Source organism: Trachemys scripta, chromosome 9, assembly GCF_013100865.1.
Source record: "Trachemys scripta elegans isolate TJP31775 chromosome 9, CAS_Tse_1.0, whole genome shotgun sequence".
NCBI classification, from domain to species: domain Eukaryota; kingdom Metazoa; phylum Chordata; order Testudines; family Emydidae; genus Trachemys; species Trachemys scripta.
The window spans coordinates 82,888,590-82,908,168 of NC_048306.1; the positions used below are offsets into that span (position 1 = coordinate 82,888,590).

Sequence of the window (19,579 nt, forward strand, 5' to 3'; positions counted from 1 at the left end):
GGAGACTGTATCAAAAGCTTTGCTAAAGTGAAGGAATAACATATTCACTGTTTTCCCCCTCATCCACAGAGCCAATTATCTCATCATAGAAGACAATTAGGTTAGTTAGGCATGACTTGCCCTTGGTGAAGCCGTGCTGATTGTTCCTGATCACTTTCCTCTCCTCTAAGTGCTTCAGAATTGATTCCTTGGGGACCTCCTCCATGATTTTTCCAGGGACTGAGGTGAGGCTGACTAGCCTGTAATTCCCCGGATCCTCCTCCTTCCCTTTTTTAAAGATGGGCACTACATTAGCCTTTTTCCAGTCATATGGGACCTCCCCTGATCACTGTGAGTTTTCAAAGATAATGGCCAACGGCTCTGTAATCACATCCTCCAACTCCTTTAGCACCCTCGGATGCAGTGCATCCGGTACCATGGACTTGTGCTCGTCCAGCTTTTCTAAATAGTCCTGAACTACTACTTTCTCCACAGAGGGCTGGTCACCTCCCCATGCTGTGCTGCCCAGTGCAGTAGTCTGGGAGCTGACCTTGTTCGTGAAGAGAGAGGCAAAAAGAGCATTGAGTACACTAGCTTTTTCCACATCCTCTGTCACTAGGTTGCCTCCCTCATTCAGTAAGGGGCCCACATTTTCCTTGGCTTTCTTCTTGTTGCTAACATACCTGAAGAAACCCTTCTTGTTACTCTTAACATCTCTTGCTAGCTGCAACTCCAAGTGTGATTTGGCCATCCTGATTTCACTCCTGCATGCCTGAGCAGTATTTTTATACTCCTCCCTGGTCATTTGTCCAATCTTCCACTTCTTGTAAGTTGCTTTTTTGTGTTTAAGATCAGCAAGGATTTCACTGTTAAGCCAAGCTGGTTGCCTGCCATATTTACTATTCTTTCTACACATTGGGATGGTTTGTTCCTGCAACCTCAATAAGGATTCTTTAAAATACAGCCAGTTCTCCTGGACTCCTTTCCCTCTCATGTTATTCTCCCAGGGGATCCTGCCCATCAGTTCCCTGCGGGAGTAGTCTGCTTTTCTGAAGTCCAGGGTCTGTATTCTGCTGCTCTCCTTTCTTCCTTGTGTCAGGATCCTGAACTTGACCATCTCATGGTCACTGCCTCCCAGGTTCCCATCCACTTTTGCTTCCCCTACTAATTGTTCCCTGTTTGTGAGCAGCAGGCCAAGAAGAGCTCTGCCCCTAGTTGGTTCCTCTAGCACTTGCACCAGGAAATTGTCCCCTACACTTTCCAAAAACTTCCTGGATTGTCTGTGCACCACTGTATTGCTCTTCCAGCAGATATCAGGGTGATTGAAGTCTCCCATGAGAACCAGGGCCTGTGATCTAGTAACTTCTGTTAGTTGCTGGAAGAAAGCCTCGTCCACCTCATCCTCCTGGTCTGGTGGTCTATAGCAGACTCCCACCACAACATCACCCTTGATGCTCACACTTCTAAACTTAATCCAGAGACTCTCAGGTTTTTCTGCTGTTTCATACGGTAGCTCTGAGCAGTCGTACTGCTCTTACATACAATGTATGCACTAGACTGGATCGATCGCTGCCAGACAATCCGGCGGGTATTGTAGACATACCCTTAGATTCCAGGTCATTGAAAGCTTACCTCCAATGAGAGAAATTCCAAACTATAATGAACATCAGTTAACGTAAAGCTTATCCAAAGGCACCACTGAGAACGTGCCTCAGACTCTTGAGACACACTTCCCCATGCAGTTCACTTGTGCTGTGTGCAAGGGTGGCTAAAATCAGAATATTAACCCAGCAGGTACCACATGGACATGATGCTTACATCCTTCAAGAAGTCATCTCCTTATTAAACTAGTGGAAAGATCCTCTTCAGGTATAGAACAGAACATCCTCTGTGCACCTGTGTCTTGATGATAGAGTGTCACTCAGAGATGGGGAGCTCATCTATATCACCTTCAAACTTGGGGCCTTGGTCCCCTCAGGAAGCTAATTCCCACGTAAACATCCTGTGACTCAAAGCTACCTGGCTGGCATACCTCAATACAGACCCACAATCCAAATGTTGACAGAAAATACTACAGCTGTGCATTATTTCTGATTTCATAATCAGACCACAGATGGGCTCCACTGTGTCAGGAGGAATTTGCATTCTGAATCAAATGCCACCAGTGACTCTCTACCTTCCCAGCCTTGAGAACATCTTGGCAGATCAACTCAGCAGGCAGTTCTCAGACCACCACAAGTGGTCAGTCAAAGGCACAGTTCTACAGAACATCTTTTACAAATTGGAGTTGCCCAGCAAGACATGTTTTGTCACTGACCACAACAACAAGACATTTTCTTCCAGAGGTGGTGCATTCCTATGTTCCTTGACATAGCCACCTATCTCATCTTTTGGACACTGGGATTGCTGTATGTAGGCATGACACAGGAATGATTTTATGATACCCACAGTATGGATTAGACAGTTTTAGTATTTGGTTCTGATGGACCTCTCAGTACAGCTCCCCACACACGCACACACCTTCCCCAGTGCAATCACCGTATTGGCCCTCCCCAATAGTCTCACAGAAAAACTGTAAGATTCTGCACCTGGACCCAGCTTCCTTACATGCAACAGCCAAATGCTGGCTGGATTGCTTCCACTGAAAGAAGCTGTTCAGCTGAAATTCAGAACATTCTGTCTCAAAGCATGAAAGGCTCAACTAGCCCTAGAGCTCAGAAAGCTGCTGCTGTCCATTTGAAAAAAATCCTTATTTTTTTAATTTTTAGGACAGCTACATGGAATTTGGTCCATACTTTTACAAAACACTACTACTAGGCATAGAGTGCCAGACTGGATGCTCATTTTGGTACGACTGTCCTGTAGTCATTGCTTAAGTTGGACACTTAGTACCAAACTCTTGTTTTCCACCAAGAATAGAATCCATGTGGACATTCACTCAAAAAAGTTCCCTTACAATAAATGTGGTTCATCAAGAAGTGTTCTCCATGTGGATTCTATGACCTTCCCTTCTTTTTTAAGGTGATAATGTCAGTGGCTATCTGCTACTAATAGTAAAAAGTGCTCTTTCAAAAAGTAAAAGTAACTTGGTCTGAAATTCAATTTAAGTAAAGGAACAACTGCATTTGTTTCCTTTTTTTCCCCCTCTGCAGGAAGAACTGTATTTGAAGCGTGTGGCAGAGTTGGATGAAATTACCAATGAGAGAGACAACTTTAGACGGGCTTATGAAGACCTTAGAAAACAAAGGCTTAATGAGTTTATGGCAGGATTTAATGTAATAACAAATAAACTAAAGGAAAATTACCAAATGCTTACCTTGGGAGGAGATGCTGAATTAGAGCTTGTAGACAGTCTGGATCCTTTCTCTGAAGGAATCATGTTTAGGTTTGTCAAACATTTGGTCATACTGAAACTGTTTTTAATCATTGTTAATTTCTTAACCTGATTTTTATGGTTTAAATATTCATAGACAGTATTTGGTCCTGCCATGCGGGCAGGGGACTGGACTCGATGACCTCTCGAGGTCCCTTCCAGTCCTATAATCTATGAATCTATGAATTGAACAGTTCTAAAACACAAACTAAAGAAGCAGAAAAGTTATTCTGAACCAACTATGGTGATCATTTCTTTTATGAATATTAATGGAAGGATAGTAAGGAAAGACACATTTTATTGCACTGTTTCAGAGTTAAACAAAATAGATGAACTCTAGGGGGAGAGAACAAATGTAATGTAGCTTGTATGGAGAAGTCACTCCTTCTGTCAAGAAAAAATAATTGTAAAGTGACACCAGCTGCTCTGGGGCTTCAACATGGAACATTAATCTGTAAGGAATTCATTATTTCCAACATAAATGGAGTGAAATGATTTGGTTTACGGGAAATTCTGTCCATTTTAGTAATAGTCTACACATAAGATTGTGTGTGGCTGGTTTTGAAGAACATAAGTGAATATTATGGGTTCTGCCCCATGTGTCATAAATTGATTGTGATTGTAGATCCATTCCATATTAAGTGTAAAGAGCACTTCTGAAAGGTAACTACTCAAGTGCTTTTAAATATTATTATTTCTACTAGGGACATTGAAAGCTTAAGACAATATGAGTATTATTGAGGCATGAAGATTTTTCATATAATAAACTAATTTCTACACTAATAAATATGAATGGAATTAATTTATAAACTCTTTAATTGTTTCAGTGTACGGCCACCAAAGAAAAGCTGGAAGAAGATTTTTAATCTATCAGGAGGAGAGAAGACTCTTAGTTCACTAGCTTTGGTTTTTGCACTTCATCATTATAAGCCAACTCCCCTTTATTTCATGGATGAGATTGATGCAGCCCTTGACTTTAAAAATGTATCAATTGTAGCATTTTATATATATGTAAGTATTTTTCTATAGAATAACTACACTGCAGTATTTACCAGAATAGTTTTCTCCCTCCCAGAAATTATCAATGCTCTTCTGTAGCAATTCATAAGTGATGCTCAGCATGTAGCAGCTCCCATTGTTCTCAATCCTGGGTGCCGAGCTCTTCTGAAAATCAGGCCCCTAACTTTTATGGGGTATGAGCTTTTTAGTGGTTTGTTTGATTGGCTATTTGGGAAGAGAAAGCAACTATTATATTATATTGTTGTTGTTTTTATTCTTCCTCAAATGTCAGGCAATAAAGTATTTTAAAATAAAAGTAACAGAATATCTAACTTTAGGCGATTATACATTACTACTTTTTATCTTGCATTCCATGTTGCATAAAACCAGCATCCCTAAATGGTTTGCCTTCTAATAACAGAAGGCTACTTCCTTCTCACTGTCCTCCGTAGAGGAAAATACAATCAATCTTCTCTGCTTTTGTGTAAGTTTTAAAGCAATCCCAGTCTTAAGAATTCTGACAGTTTTGTAGTTTACCTTGTTGCATTGTAAGTAAGCCCTGTGGAAATCAAAAAAGAGCAAAAGAACTGTAGCTATAGTAGTCTGCATGTGTAGTGCATTCGATAATGTAGGCTTTGATCCTGCAGATGACTTATGCAGGAGTATAATTTTACTCATATAAATTGACTTCAGTGGAATTACTCATGTGAGTGAAGTAACACCTATGCAAAAGTATTTGCAGGATTGGGCCTTGATCATTAGAATTAGGATTATACTATTGCAAAGCCAAACTACTGAGGCCCACAGATTTTCTGGACAATCAGTACCTGAGAATCTGTTTTTCCTGAACAGTAACGCATATTAAAAGAAGGATCCTTTTCTAATGTACAGCTGTTATAAATACAAGATTTCCACGTTATCTGTACTTGCTTTAATGACTACAAACTTCATATCAGAGTACAGTTTTTTTAAATATTGTGAATTAATATGAAATGATTTATTTCTTTTCCAGGAGCAAACAAAAAATGCACAGTTTATCATCATCTCTCTGCGAAATAACATGTTTGAAATTGCAGATAGATTAATTGGAATTTATAAGACTCACAATACAACAAAAAGTGTTGCAACAAACCCAAAAGTTATTGCATCTAAAGGACTTGCTGAACTTGGTTCTGTCGGATGCTGCTGAATGTGTACTCTTCTGTTCTGAAGAAAGTGAAATCTTATTACTAATGTGTATTTTCACTGTATTTCGGCTGCTCATCTATATTCTATTATCTTGATTTTGTTTTGTGGTACATCATAGTTCCATAAAGTTTTGTAAATATCTTAGCTTTCATGATTTGAGCTTCTTAGTAAGCCAAGATTTGCAGAAGAGCTAATATTTTCTGTTGATTGGCTGCACTTAATTTTTGTAGATATCTTAATTTATATCATTTTGAGCATAACAGAATTGTTTCCAAAAGTATGTATTTAGTTGCATTTTAAATTCCCATTCCGTAGGCTTTATATCAATGTTTGGGTTCTACCTGTAGATTTTTAAACAGCTTTTTACTGAGTATTTTATTAAAATAAAAGATAACTAACTCAAGTTCTTGTTGAATACCTGTTGTGCTCAGAGATGTCTCTGTGTCCTATTGCTGGAAGTGTGATGCACACAGTTCCCATGATTAAGAAAAGAATGTGCTTATTTAAACACTAATTACAGCAAGGATTTGGTGCCCCATTGTAATGGTGCTGTACAAACTTAAAAGAGCTGCTGCCCCCAAAGACTTTGCAATATAAATATGGACAAGATGTGACAGCTGCAGGTAGAACACTGAGGGGGATATGCATTGAGGGGGAGAAGAGGTAAGGAAAACAGTAGTGACAGTTTTAGAACACAAGCTTACATATATTTGCTATGTGTACAATTTAGAGGCTTCAGTTTCTAAAATAGGGGAATGTGGTTAATGAATCACTAATTACCCATTATAATTAGGCAATGCACTCTGGCACAGACAGATATTAAGGAACAGGGTAGTCAGCTGTGCAGATTTGATTTGGGGAGGGTGTTCCATGCATATGGGGCTGCAGGAGATAGAGGCTGCTATCATGGGGGAAAAGGGGGGAGATAAGAATGGGCGAAGCTGAGTTTAAGTACCTTGAAGATGATAATATTCAGAAGTTGGCAGTGGAAGTTCTTGGGGCAGGAGAAGTGACAAGTCAGAAAGATTATTTTAGCAACAGCATATCTTTTAATATAAAAGAATAGCACAATTGTGTAGGGACAAAAGCTGAAAGGCTAAAGCAAAAAATGATTGACACCTAGAAGAGACATAAAAGGCAGTAAGAAGAGGCTCTTTAAATAAACTAGGAGGAAAAGAAAGACAAAGGAAAATGTAAGTCCTCTATTTCGAAGGGAAGGAGAGCTAATAAATTATGAGATCAAGAAGACAGGTGTTTAAGTTGGATGCGTTCAAGTCAGCAGTCATGAATCCTAGGATTCTTAAGGAATTAGCTGAAGCAATTTTGGAACCATTAACAATTATCTTTGAGAACTCATGGAGGACAGGTGAGGTCTCAGAGCACTGGAGAAGGGCAAACGTACCTATCTTTAAAAATGCAAACAGGAAGGACCTGCGGAATTATAGACCAGCCAGCTTCACTTCAATACCTGGAAAAATACTGGAACAAATTAGTAAACAATAACCTGTAAGCACCTAGAGGTTCCTGTCAGGAAGTTAGTCACCGAATCTGTAAGGATGTTAGAGGGCTAACCTACTCTGACAAAAATGTCCGTCAATGCCTGGCTCACGGTTTTAGCCCTAGTGTTGCTTAGAGCTACCACTTCCGGCCATTGGGTGGCAAAATCCATAAAAGTCAGTATGTACAGCTTTCCTCTGGGTGTCTTCTTAGGGAAAAGACCCAGAATATCCACAGCTACATGCTGAAATGGAACCTCGATGATGGGGAGTGGCTGGAGAGGGGCCTTGACCTGGTCTTGGAGCTTTCCCACCCTCTGGCACACCTCATAAAACCAGACATAGGTAGAAACTTCCTTGCCCATCCCCTCCCAGTGGAATGACTTTCCCAAACAGTCTTTGGGCCTACTCATCCCAGCATGGCTACTAGGGTGATCGTGGGCTAAGCTCAAGAGCTTTTCCCTATACTTAGTTGGAACTACCAACTGTCTCTGAGGATGCCAGTTCTCCTTGTGCCCACTAGAAAGGGTTTCCTTATATAAGAGTTCTCCTACAACAAACCTGGACCTATTAGAAGGGCTGAGAGGCAGTGGGTCGCTCTGTGCCGTCATCCAAGCTCCCTTGAGGCTTTCATCCACTTCCTGCTCTGCCTGGAACTGCCACCTTAATGCTAGAGACATTAGTTCCTCACTGGGTTGTAGACTTGGGCTTGGTTCCACTGGAAGCAATGCAAGTGATGTGGGGGTGTCTCCATCAACTGAACCACACTCTGCTGGTGCACTAGGTTGTATTTCAGGCTCCAGTTGAGCTTCTCGTGCCGGTATATCTGCAGGTGCAGGCTTTGTGGCACCCTTTGGTGCTTGCTCCCCTGACTGGTGGGGTTGCAAGCACAGGCTCTGGTGCTGACTGCTCCACCGGTTCCAATCCTTGGGCTGGTTCTGGGTGGGTCCCAGGAACTGGATCTATAACTGCTGTCATAGACTTTGGTCTGGGGTTAAGGGCATCCCTCCATCTTGACACCAGGATCTCAGGTTGGGGAGGGGTGACCATTCCTTCCGGGTAAATCTCCGGTCCTCCATCCCCTCCCTGCATTTCTGTCATGGAGCTGGACATCTGGCCTTGATCTGGGTCTGTCTACTCCGTGGCGTGCCGATTTGGGAAGACTGGTTGCTCTAGGGTTTCAGTGCTGCCCTACTCTAGCCTAGCTATTTCATTGCTACGAAGCTAGAGAGAAAAAATAAACTTGTTGGACTCCCTGGCTTTGCAGGCTGAACCCTTTGCAGACCTGTTCCCCCCTTAGGCAGCAAAGAAATGAAAAGAGAGAAAAAATCCTAGGCTTTGCAGGCTGCCAAAAGGAAAAATGTGTCCTTTTAAAATCCTGAGGTCTGTGCCTCTGGTTCAAAATGATCCCACCTCAACCACCATGTCAAGGCTAATTCCCCACTCTGGCACTTCAAGTGCAGAAAGTGGGGGCCCGCAAGGATTCTAAAAATTAATACTGGTCACTCCAGGCTTGTATTAAACTCCCAAGGTTACAGCTTTTTTCTGACCTTGGATTGGTAGATGCTGCCATCAGCCAAGTGCAGAACCCCTTTGAGAGCCCAGGAAGGCGCACTTGGGAATTCCTTCCTATGGGGTACCCTCAAGCCCTTTCACACACACCCTCCGGGAAAGAGCTGAGGAGAAAAAAAAATGGAAATCGGTTGTTGCCACCAGCTAATTAAACAACATATGCACAAACCTCTTAAGACACAAAAATCCAATTCTGTTGTTAAAAAAGGTCAATTTTATTTAAAAAAAAAATACATCTGAGAACTCAGGCTATTGTGTGATTTTTATTAGATCAACTACAAGAATTAAGCACCGAGAACAGCTTTCTTAAGGTCCAGCTTAAAGATTACAAGCAAAACAAAAGCACCTGGTGTTAGCACAGAGGAATCCACAAGCCATAATGAAATAAGAGAGAGAAACCTAATTGTGTCTTCCTAGATATTTCCTGATCTACTTATATATCTGGGGTTTTAAAAGAGTAGTTTCTAGGTATGGTACAGATGATTTTTCACACCTGGCCCAAGCTTCTTACAGCATAGCTGTTGCCCTGTCTGCCTCTCTCTGGGAGAACGACAGACAGACAAAAGGGGCGTCTTTTTTTCAATTTTAAAAAGTTCTAGCCTGCCCCTTGGCTCTTTTGGCCAGGTGCCCACTCACTTCCTTTTACCTAGGCATAGCAGTGAGGCTTTTTAATCCCTTACGGGTATAGCAATTAGAGAACAGTTTAATAGAGGGATTTTATAGCTGCTGGCTGTCTGTAAATGGGAGCTACCCTCCCCCCTTCATTTATCACACCTCCTGTCTGCAGCTTCCAGGGATACTTCAGTGCTGTAATACAGACCCTGCTGGTCACTCCCCATTGTCTGGCTTGCTGCCAAAACTTCTGCTCTGCAGCAGCAGTTGAATGTTGATTTGCTTTGGTTCCAACCATTTCTTTGCCAATTTCAATTTGAATTGTTTCTCGGGTAATAGCAACCAACCTTCTTCAAGTGATTGCTCAGGTGTAATTCCACAGTAGGTGTGCATGCTTGCCACGTGCACCAGTGCTGGAAGTTTTTCCCTTAGCAGTACCCATACTGGGGGAGCACCGCTGCGACCCCTGGAGTGGCGCCTGTATATCACGCCATAAAGGGGGCTCTGTGCTCCCCCCACCCTCAGTTCCTTCTTGCTGCCAGTGAAGATAGTCAGAACTTTGTGCTCCAGCCTTGGCTTCAGCACTTCTAGCCTTAGTGGTACTTGTTAGTCAGTGGATAGTTTCTCTGGTTGGTAGCCTGCCCCGTGCCCCAGGCTTCAAGTCGTGTGACTGCTGTTCCATGCCCAGAAGCGCTCCGTGCTCGGAGTGTCTTCGCTGTCTGGGCGAGGCTCACATAAGTGAGCTGTGTAAAATTTGCAAATCGTTTAAGCCCCGGACTAAACACGAACATGAGATCCAACTCTGGGCCCTGCTTATGGAATCGGCATTTGCCCTGGCGCCGGCCCCGGGCACTGCGTCCTTGGTGCGGAGGGAAGCCCCATCCACCAGTCGGCACTGTTCCCCGGCCAAGAAGCAGGGCAAGTCCCAGCGACGCCGTGAGAAGGACAGGGGTGAGGCCGGACCTGAGTTGGCCAGCCCACGATCCCCTTTGGGACCCAGACCTCCGACTTGTGTGGAGCGGAGTAGTCCAGCCCTGTCCACGTCTGCCTCTCCGCCAATATGGGTTCCCTCCACGCCGGAGGCAGCCCAGGCGGCGTGCGACATCCTCACCATGCAGGTACCAAGCAGGCTGTCCGAGGTGAGGCCCCGGTTCTGAGGAAAGCCACCGTTGGGCTCCCAGCTGTCGCTGATCACGTCGGTCACAGAGACATCCACTAGATCAGCCGGGCCCTCCCGTAGCCCCCAACGCACCTCTACTCCATTGTCGGGGTTGCCTGGGAGCGAGTCGCCAGAGTCGTCCTCGACCTGAAAGGGCAGCAGGCGGCGGCATGGGAAGCTTCGATGCTCCGCGTCGAGTGATAGCGGGTCTTGGCACCGACGGTCATATCACAACAATCACCATGTTTGGAGTGCATCCCGACACTCACCGGCACCACGGCATCGCACCCAGAGTCACTGGAGGGACTGCAGGGATACTGCCTCCGACGCTTATTCCTACTCATCATCGAGGTCGAAATCCCGGTGCAGGACCTCTGCCTCGGCTCCCAGCCGCCCTTCCCCAGGTTGCACCGTTCCCCTAGAGCAGATAACCCTGGTGAGCCCCAGACGGCACAGTGGCAGGGGGCACCCTGGCAAGGACAATGGTGCCAGTGGGCACCGTGGCCCCAGGCGCCCGCCCCGCAGAGGCCCTGCTCCATGGCTGGGGCATCCCAAGCTCACTCTGCCTCGGCACCGAGATCAGTCCTCAGGTGCCATTCCACTGGCACCGCACCCGGACCTTGACGAGGAGGTTGGCCTACAGGAACCGCCCGATGCGCTGAGGACGGTCCCGGTTGCCCTGCCAGCACTGGATGAGTCCATAGCGGCATCGCCCCCTCCTCAGGAGGATTTCAAGGCACATCAGGAGCTCCTCCGGCATATAGCCACCAATCTGCAGCTGCAGGCGGAGGAGATGGAGGAGCTGTCGGACAATCTATTCAATGTCCTCTCCTCCTCGCCACCGGGGCCGGGTGGCACTGCCACTTCATCAGGGGGTGGCCAACATCTCCATGGGCCTATGGCAAACCCCGGCCTCGCTTCCACCTATCTCTAAGAAGGCAGAACGCAAATACTTCGTGCTAACAAAAGGGCACGAGTATCTTTATACTCACCCCACCCCACCCCAAACTCATTGGTGGTGGAGTCGGTCAACCACCGTGAGCAGCACAGTCAGCCTGCACCAACCCCTAAGGATAAGGAGGCCAGGAGACTGGACACATTTGGAAAGAAGGTTTATTCCTCAGTCAGTTTCCAACTCAGGGTGGCAAACCACCAAGCCCTCCTGAGTTGATTTGACTTTAACCTGTGGGGATCTTTGCCGAAATTTGAACCCTCCCTTCAAGAGCAGGACAAGAGAGAGTTCAGGGCTCTGCTTGATGAGGGTGTGGTGGTGGCAAAAGCAGCTCTCCAGGCTGCCTTGGACGCAGCGGACATGGCGGCTCTTTCAATGGCTACAGCGATCTCCATGAGACGGGCATCTTGGCTTTCCCTCTCGGGGCTGTAAGTAGAGTCCCAGGCTCTGCTGCAGGACCTGCCATTTGATGGCAAAGCGTTATTTGCGGACCAGACTGACACCCGTCTGCATGGGATGAAGGATTCCCGCACCACTCGATCTGTATGTCCCGCCGGCCAAGGACAAGCCCAGACCACAGCCCTTGGCTCTCCCTGCATGGGGCAGATACGAGCCCCCGCCCAAGAGGCCTAGGGACCAGAGGCGCCGGTCTCAGTGTCAGTCCCGCTCGGCCCCGCGCCCCAGACCCTCGAAGGGCAAGAGGCGGTTTTGACTGTTTGCGGGGGGCCACTGGGCCTGTTGCCAGGGAACCCCCCCCCCCCCCCCCCCGCAGTTAATAAAGTTGGTTTTTGGCAACCGTTTAGCTGCCTTCAGCGTCCATTGGTCCCGTATAACATCGGACCGGTGGGTCCTCAGTACCATCTCCGAGGGGTACAAGCTACAGTTCGTTTCCACCCCACTGAACCACCCTCCACCCCGGGAAGCCCTGGGGACCCGGAGCTCGCCCTTCTGTTACGTCAGGAGGTGTGGCGCCTCCTCACCCTGGGCGCGATGGAGAGGGTACCTCAGGAATTTCGGGGCAAGGGGTTTTACTCCTGCTATTTCCTGACGCCGAAGGCAAAAGATGGGCTCAGGTCCATCCTCGACCTGCGGAATCTCAACCAGTTTCTGGTTCGATGCAAATTCTGAATGGTGTCCCTGGCCTCTATTGTCCCTTCCCTGAACCCGGGAGATTGGTTCGCAGCCCTGGACCTCCAGGGTGCGTATTTCCGCATCCATATTTTCGAGGGCCACAGGCGCTTCCTAGTGGGGACAGACCACTACCAGTTTACGGTCCTCCCTTTTTGTCCTTCTACGGCCCCCAGGGTTTCCACCAAATGTATGGCGGTGGTCGCAGCCCACCTCAGGAGGAACAGGCTGCAGATCTTCCCCTACCTGGACGACTGGCTGCTCAAAGGCAAGTCCCGGTCCCAGGTGCAGGCGCAGGTGGAGTTCCTGCTAGATATCTGCTCGACTCTACCCCTGGTGGTAAACAGGGAAAAGTCCACGTTAGTCCCGGTTCAGTGCATACACTTCATAGGGGTGCTGTTAGATTCTCTAGGGGCATAGCCTCCCTACCCCGGGACAGGTTTGAGACGCTCAGAAGTCTCATAGCCTCAGTCACAACCTTCCCGGTGATGACGGCAGGAATATGCCTTCAAATCCTAGGCCGTATGGCAGCCTGCACTTTCGTGGTGCGACATGCCAGGCTCTGGATGAGGCCCGTCCAGCTTTGGCTGGCCTCCCAGTATTTCCAGGCCAGAGATGGCCTGGGCAAGGTAGTCACGCTGCCTCCCCATCTAGTTGTGGACCTACAATGGTGGTCTCTCCCGAGCAGCACACTGCAGGGCATCATCTGCCGGGAGCCCCCTTCCTCACTAGATCTGGTGTCGGCTGCTTCAGACCTGGGATGGGGAGCCCACGTGGGAAATTTCCAAACACAGGGCAGATGGTCGCCCTCGGAATTGTCCCTACACATAAATGTCAGGGAACTCAGGACGGTGCGCCTGGCGTGCATGGCCTTCTGCCAGCACCTGGCAGGGAAGGTGATCAGAGTATTCACGGTCAATACGACCACGATGTACTATATCAACAGACAAGGGGGTACATATTCAGCAGCTTTGTGCCAGGAAGCCCAGCTCCAGTGGGAGTTCTGTATAGCCCACAACATCCTCCTGTGGGCCTTTCACCTGCCTGGCAAGCGCAATATGTTCGCAGATCACCTGAGCAGGTTTTTCTCCCAGCAACACGAGTGGTCTCTGCACAGGGAGGTGGCCAGGCAACTCTTCCTACACTGGGGCACTCCCCAGGTAGATCGGTTCACCAGAACCACCTATGCCCACTATTCTGTTCCAGGGCGCAAGAGAGCAAGGGGGTGATATCAGATGCTTTCCTGTTCCCGTGGTCGGGCCCCCTGCTGTACACCTTCTCGCCTTTTCCCCCTGATAGGCAGGGTTCTGCAGAAGGTGAAGGTTCTCCAGGTGGGCGAGGGAGAAGGGTGCTTTCCCCTCCTCAGCTCCTCTCCATCTCATCCTTCATTACCTCCTCTCCCTTAGAACCCAAGGGCTAGCGCCCTCCTCGGTCAGGGTGCACCTGGCAGCCATCTCAGTCTTCCACCCCCTGGTACAGGGCCACTTTGTGTCTTCTCACCACATCATATCCCGGTTCCTGAAAGTCTGGACTGGGCCTTCCCATACACTAGACCCCCGGTCCCACTCTGGGACCTGAACCTAGTGCTCTCCCGCCTCACGGCCTCCCTTTGAGCCCCTGGCCACGTGTTCTTGGTCTCACTTGTCCTGGAAAGTGGCATTCCTGGTGGCCATAACCTCAGCACGCCGGGTCTTGGAGCTCAGGGCCCTGACCTCCGAGCCCCCATACACAGTCTTCCATAGGGATAAGGTCCAGCTTCGTCCGCATCCGGCATTCCTGCCGAAGGCTGTCTCGGCTTTTCACATAGAACAGGACATTTTCCTGCCGGTCCTCTGTCCTAAACCCCATTCCTCCGATGAGGAACGGCATCTGCACATGTGCGGAGAGCGCTGGCTTTTTACCTCGACAGAACCAGACCCTTTAGGAAGTCTCCCCAGCTGTTTATTGCATCGGCCGAGCGCATGAGGGGATGACCGGTTTCCACCCAGCGGATTTCCCGCTGGATCACCTCATGCATACGCACATGTTACGAGCTGGCCGGGGTTCCCCGACCTCCTATAGTGAAGGCTCATTCGACGAGAGTGCAGGCCTCGTCAGTGGCCTATGTGGCTCCTGGCCCTATTCAGGACATCTGCAGGGCTGCTACTTGGTCCTCTGTCCACACTTTTTCATCGCACTATGCGATCGTCTCCCAAACAAGGGATGACGCCGGGTTTGGTAGGGCGGTGCTCCGCCCGGGTAACCCTTAAACTCCTTCCCACCTCCATCAGGTATAGCTTGGAGTCACCTACTGTGGAGTACACATGAGTAATCACTCAAAGAAGAAAGGACCTGTTCCGTAACTGGCGTTCTTCGAGATGTGTTGTTCAGGTGTATTCCACATCCTGCCCTCCTTCCTCTCTGTTGGAGTTGTCTGGCAAGAAGGAACTGAGGGTGCGGGGAGCACGCAGCCCCCTTTATGGTGCAATATACAGGCGCCACTCCAGGAGTTGCAGCGGTGCTCCCCCACTATGGGTACTGCTATGGGAAAAACTTCCGGCACCAGTGCACATGGCAAGCACGCACACCTACTGCGGAATACACCTGAGCAACACATCTCGAAGAACGCCAGTTAGGGAACAGGTAACTGTCCTTTCACTTTTCCCTTCTGGATCAGGTATCTGGCAGCATGGAGGTTTTAAACCACCTGGTTGTGCCATTGCGATGCCTCACCTATGGGATTCCTCTGCCACCCCCCACTATCACCAAGCATGTCAGAGCTGCCCTGCAAAAACTGACCTAAATCTAATCCATGATCCTTATGTGAGGCAGCATTTACAGACTCTAGTTATTCCCTACCTGCTCACAATCAGCCAACCCTTGCACTCCCAGAGTTCAGTGTCTGACCTGCATGGTGGGTGGCATTCACCTTATCAGCCCTGAAGAGCTGCAACGCCAATGCGGAAAAGCCCATTCAGAAGCTTCTGAACATTTTAGGGAGAAAGTCTAAGGACAAGGAGCATGCCATCTGGCCAGCTAAAGTAAGTCCCACAACATAGCTGGGCCAAAGGGAAAAAACTTTGAATGGATCCACAGTTGTTTCTTGCGCTGCTCTTTCTTCCCCCTTCCACGATACCAAAGTGGGTCCTCAACTCCCTGGGGAAAGATGTAGGTCTCCTACAAGTTCCCCTTTCTCTCACTGTGAATTGGGAGATTCTCATGTTACAACATTTAATATTGTTAGTGAACAAGTGGAGTAAACAGTAGGGGGTTAAACCCCCTCACTTTTCATTCCCCAACCCTCCAGGGTGGGTGTGGTGGGGCTTCTACACATCGGCTCTATATACTCTGTATCAAGCTTACCACCACGTGGCAACATGTATGGGCATGCAGAAAAGCCTGTTATGCTAGTGAAGCCCTGCCTCAGACTGCAGGTTACTGGGAATTATTTATGCCTCTTTGGCTTTTAGCCGAAGGACCTTCACTCTGCCCATGAAAAGGGCTCAGGTGTAGGCAGCAGCAGAATGGGATTTGTGCCTTCTGATTGTAAGTCATAAAACCTTCCTCTTCTAGGAAAATAAAGGTCTCTTTTTTCCCCCTCCCCCACTACATAAGGAGCACTTCAGGAAGTCTACAACCAGATCAGACTCATACACTCCCTGCAAATGTGCACCATCGTGGGTATTACAGAGGGGTAAGTGAGAAACCCCTCCCAATCTATTAATACTAGGTTGCTCCTACAATACCTACATAGCTGCTAGCCCACTTGGGACAGAAGGCAACCAAACTTTCAAGCTCCCAGGGCAGATGTAGGCAAACATTTTGGCCCAAGGGCCACATCTGGGTATGGAAATTGTATGGCTAATCATAAATGCTCACGAAATTGGGGGTTGGGGTGGGGCCAGCAATGAGGCGTTCAGGGTGCAGGAGGGGGCTCTGGGCTGGGGTGCAGGGGGGAGGGCTCTGGCTGGAGGTGCAGGCTCTGGGTTGGGGCTCAAGACGAAGGGTTGCGGGTGCAGGAGGTTGCTCCAGGCTGGGACAGAGAGGTTTGGAGGGCGGGAGGGGGGATCAGGGCTGGAGAAGGGGGATGGGGCATGGGATGGGGGGTCAGGGGTGCAGGCACCGGGCAGCACTTACCGCAAGCAGCTCTCAGCAGCAGCAGCGTGTTCCCTCTCCGGCTCCTACACAGAGGCATGGCCAGGCAACTCTGTGTGCTGCCCTGTCTGCGGGTGCCATCCCTGCAACTCCCATTGGCCGCAGTTCCTGGCAAATGGGAGCTGGGGGGGGGGAGCACTTGGGGTGAGGGTAGCATGCGGATCCCCCTGGCTGCCCCTATATGTAGGAGTCAGAGGGGGGACATGCTGCTGCTTCCAGGAGCTGCACACAGTGGGGCAAGCCTCCGACCCCTCTCCCCGGCTGGAGCAGGGCAAGCCCTAGACCCCACTGCCTGGCGGGAGCTCAGGGGCCAGATTAAAATGTCTAGAGGGCCAGATGCGGCCCCTGAGCTGGAGTTTGCCCACCGCGTCCCAGGGGTATCTCGCAAGCTACTCCCACAGTTGACAAAATTTCTACCAGTACCTCATCGCACTTATGTTGTCCTCAAGCCAGGGTGAATATTATGCTACTTCCCCACTGTGACCAGTTGAGGAAGTATCACACATACACTACAGAGAGAGGGGAGGAAAAAAGCCTGTAGATTTTTGTATAACTTTTCCAGGACAGGATGCCAGGAACTTGCAAGGAACTCAATGTTAATAAAATATCTTCCCTTTGAAGGATTACTAGATGCATGGTTTCTTGTAGACTCTTTTGAGAACATCATAAGGCCCAAATGAGGATTTTTGATTAAAAACAAATGTTAAATTAAAGTGTTCTATTAGAGGCCTTATAAGAGTGGATCATCTTTCTGGGCTCACCTCCCTTCAAAGTAGACCATTGTGGTGAGAGCTCCCGCCGGGACACTGGGGGTTGAAGGGTTGGCTCCATGAGTAGGAGTTTGAATCTTAGCTCTCTATCTTTGCTGGATCTGGGCTTCAGTTGCTGACACAAGCTACACTTTTTTGGAATATGCTTCTCCCCCAGGCACTGAACACACCGCAAGTGTCCGCCAGTCACTGGGATAGATTTCTTGGGAGTCATACACACCCTAGTCCAGGGAGGTTCCCCACCCACCGGGCTTGGCAGGAGACAAGCCCTTTTCTTTTTCCTCTGTTCAGGCAGGGCCAAATAAAATACAAACAGAGTAACAAAGAAAAAGCTTTGAGGGAAGCTAAAAACTAGCAATTCTAAAATAATTAACAATCGACGAACAGACAGCTATAGCTCCGTCTCTAGTGAGGAGCAATTGAGAAGGAATTGAGGAGGGTCGCGCGGGCTGCATGGACACTGCTACCGAAGTTCTCCAGTCAGTAGCACAGGGACACAGACACACCTACAGTGATGCACCCATAGGGGGATACATCTTGAAAAACATCATTATTGTACAAGGTAACTTCTTCCATCTCTCATGACATCAGTTCAACCCACCATTCTAGCTTGGTCTTGAATTAAAGGTGGTTATATGGGGTGAGAGAATAAGAGGTACCCACTTCCCCAACATAATAAATTTTGTAGATAGATTTATTAAAATATCCAGTACATGAATAAATACAGATTCTGAATTTTTTTAAGTCAAATGTTACAATGACATTTTCTAAATAATCCATGTCATCTGGAAAAGTAAAATTGCATTATAAACATATTTGTAAAATATTTAAAACATCAGGAAACTAATATACAAGACATTCTGAGAGAAGAGATCCAAACAGACACTTAGGGTCATTGAAATTAGGTGCCTAGGTACTTTTGAAAATTCCACTAGGTGCCCATCTGTATCATTAGATGCCTAAATACCTTTAAAAATCTAGCCCTTAGTGGGAATTAATATACTGTACTGAGATTAGATGAATTTGTATACTTTAATATAGAATTGTGCTTAATATGCAGTGGTCCAAAAAAACCCACTTCCCATCCAAAACAGAAGTCTCTACCCACTGCTAGCCTTACCTCAAATGTAACTTTTTAGAACCACACTTCTGCATATAATTGATTGGCTTCCTCTTTATGCTGGCTGCTTATGTTCATTACTTTCTGGCTGAACAATGAAAAAAATTTGCTTTACTTTCCGTTTTCCTGTCCTAACATACTGCTACTTTGTTCAGATTGCAAACTTTATTACAGAGGCATTTCTAGCTCTAAACAAAGATTTACTATTAGAATTTCTTTTTTAAAATAATCACATAAACACGTATAAATATTAGGTTTGGGTTGGGTTTTTTTAAACTCTACATTTTGGGCCTGAGTTTTAAGATTGAGTGCACAAATTGTTAGTTGGTATATAGAGCCTGGTCTGTACGGTACAAGAACGATCACTTAAAGTGCCATTTTACAGGAACAAGGGCCCAATCCTGGTTGGTGTTGAAGATCCTCAACACTTGAGCTCTAAAACTGTGATACAAGTCTGTCTCATCTTACGGTGGGGTTATGTTCCGTGGTCAGCACGTAAAGCGAAAACCGCGGATAGTCAAAATTACATTGAGTGTAATGGCAGGCGGAATCGCCCGCACTACAGGAACAGTATTTAAATTGTTATTTCTCTCTTTTTTGGAGTTTGTTTTTGTTTGTTTTTGCTGACCGCATAAAGCTGAATTCATGAATGTTAAATGCATGTAAGATGCGACAGACCTGTAGTTGAGACTACTAATGATTTAACTTGGGGTTTGATACTGAGAGATGCTGACCATCCTCAACTCCCACTGAAGTCAATGGGACTTGAAAGTTCTTGGCATTTTGCAGGATCAGGCCTTGAGTATGTGTGGGGTTTTTTTTAAATAAGGCTTTTAAAATGTCAAGTGCTGCATGAATGCTAATCGCTTAGTTTAAACAGGAGTGTTGCTGTACTACAGTATAAATGAACTTTTTAAAAAAACTAAAAACATACATTTGTTGATACAGTACAAACAATATTTTATTTTTTTAAGAACTGGCATCAAAATTAACCTCCCATTTGGAGTTCATGTGTGCTGAGTTATTCCCATAGCATTAATCCAAAAACTCATGCTACTGGGAAATCTTCACTGTTAAGTGTAGATTAAACAACCTAT

The 19,579-nt window shown here is 47.2% G+C and overlaps 1 protein-coding gene across 6 annotated transcripts in view; it reads left to right on the plus strand.

The window, feature by feature from the left end:
- SMC4 (structural maintenance of chromosomes 4) overlaps window positions 1-5,942 on the plus strand; it is a 110,168-nt gene extending 104,226 nt beyond the window's left edge. For all 6 annotated transcript variants that reach the window (XM_034781629.1, XM_034781634.1, XM_034781632.1 and 3 more), the window contains 3 exons: window positions 3,132-3,364; window positions 4,180-4,363; window positions 5,364-5,942. In XM_034781629.1, the coding sequence (XP_034637520.1) occupies window positions 3,132-3,364; window positions 4,180-4,363; window positions 5,364-5,540 (594 nt within the window). In that variant the 3' untranslated portion in view covers window positions 5,541-5,942. The remainder of the gene's footprint in view (window positions 1-3,131; window positions 3,365-4,179; window positions 4,364-5,363) is intronic.
- The last annotated feature ends 13,637 nt before the right edge of the window (window positions 5,943-19,579 follow it).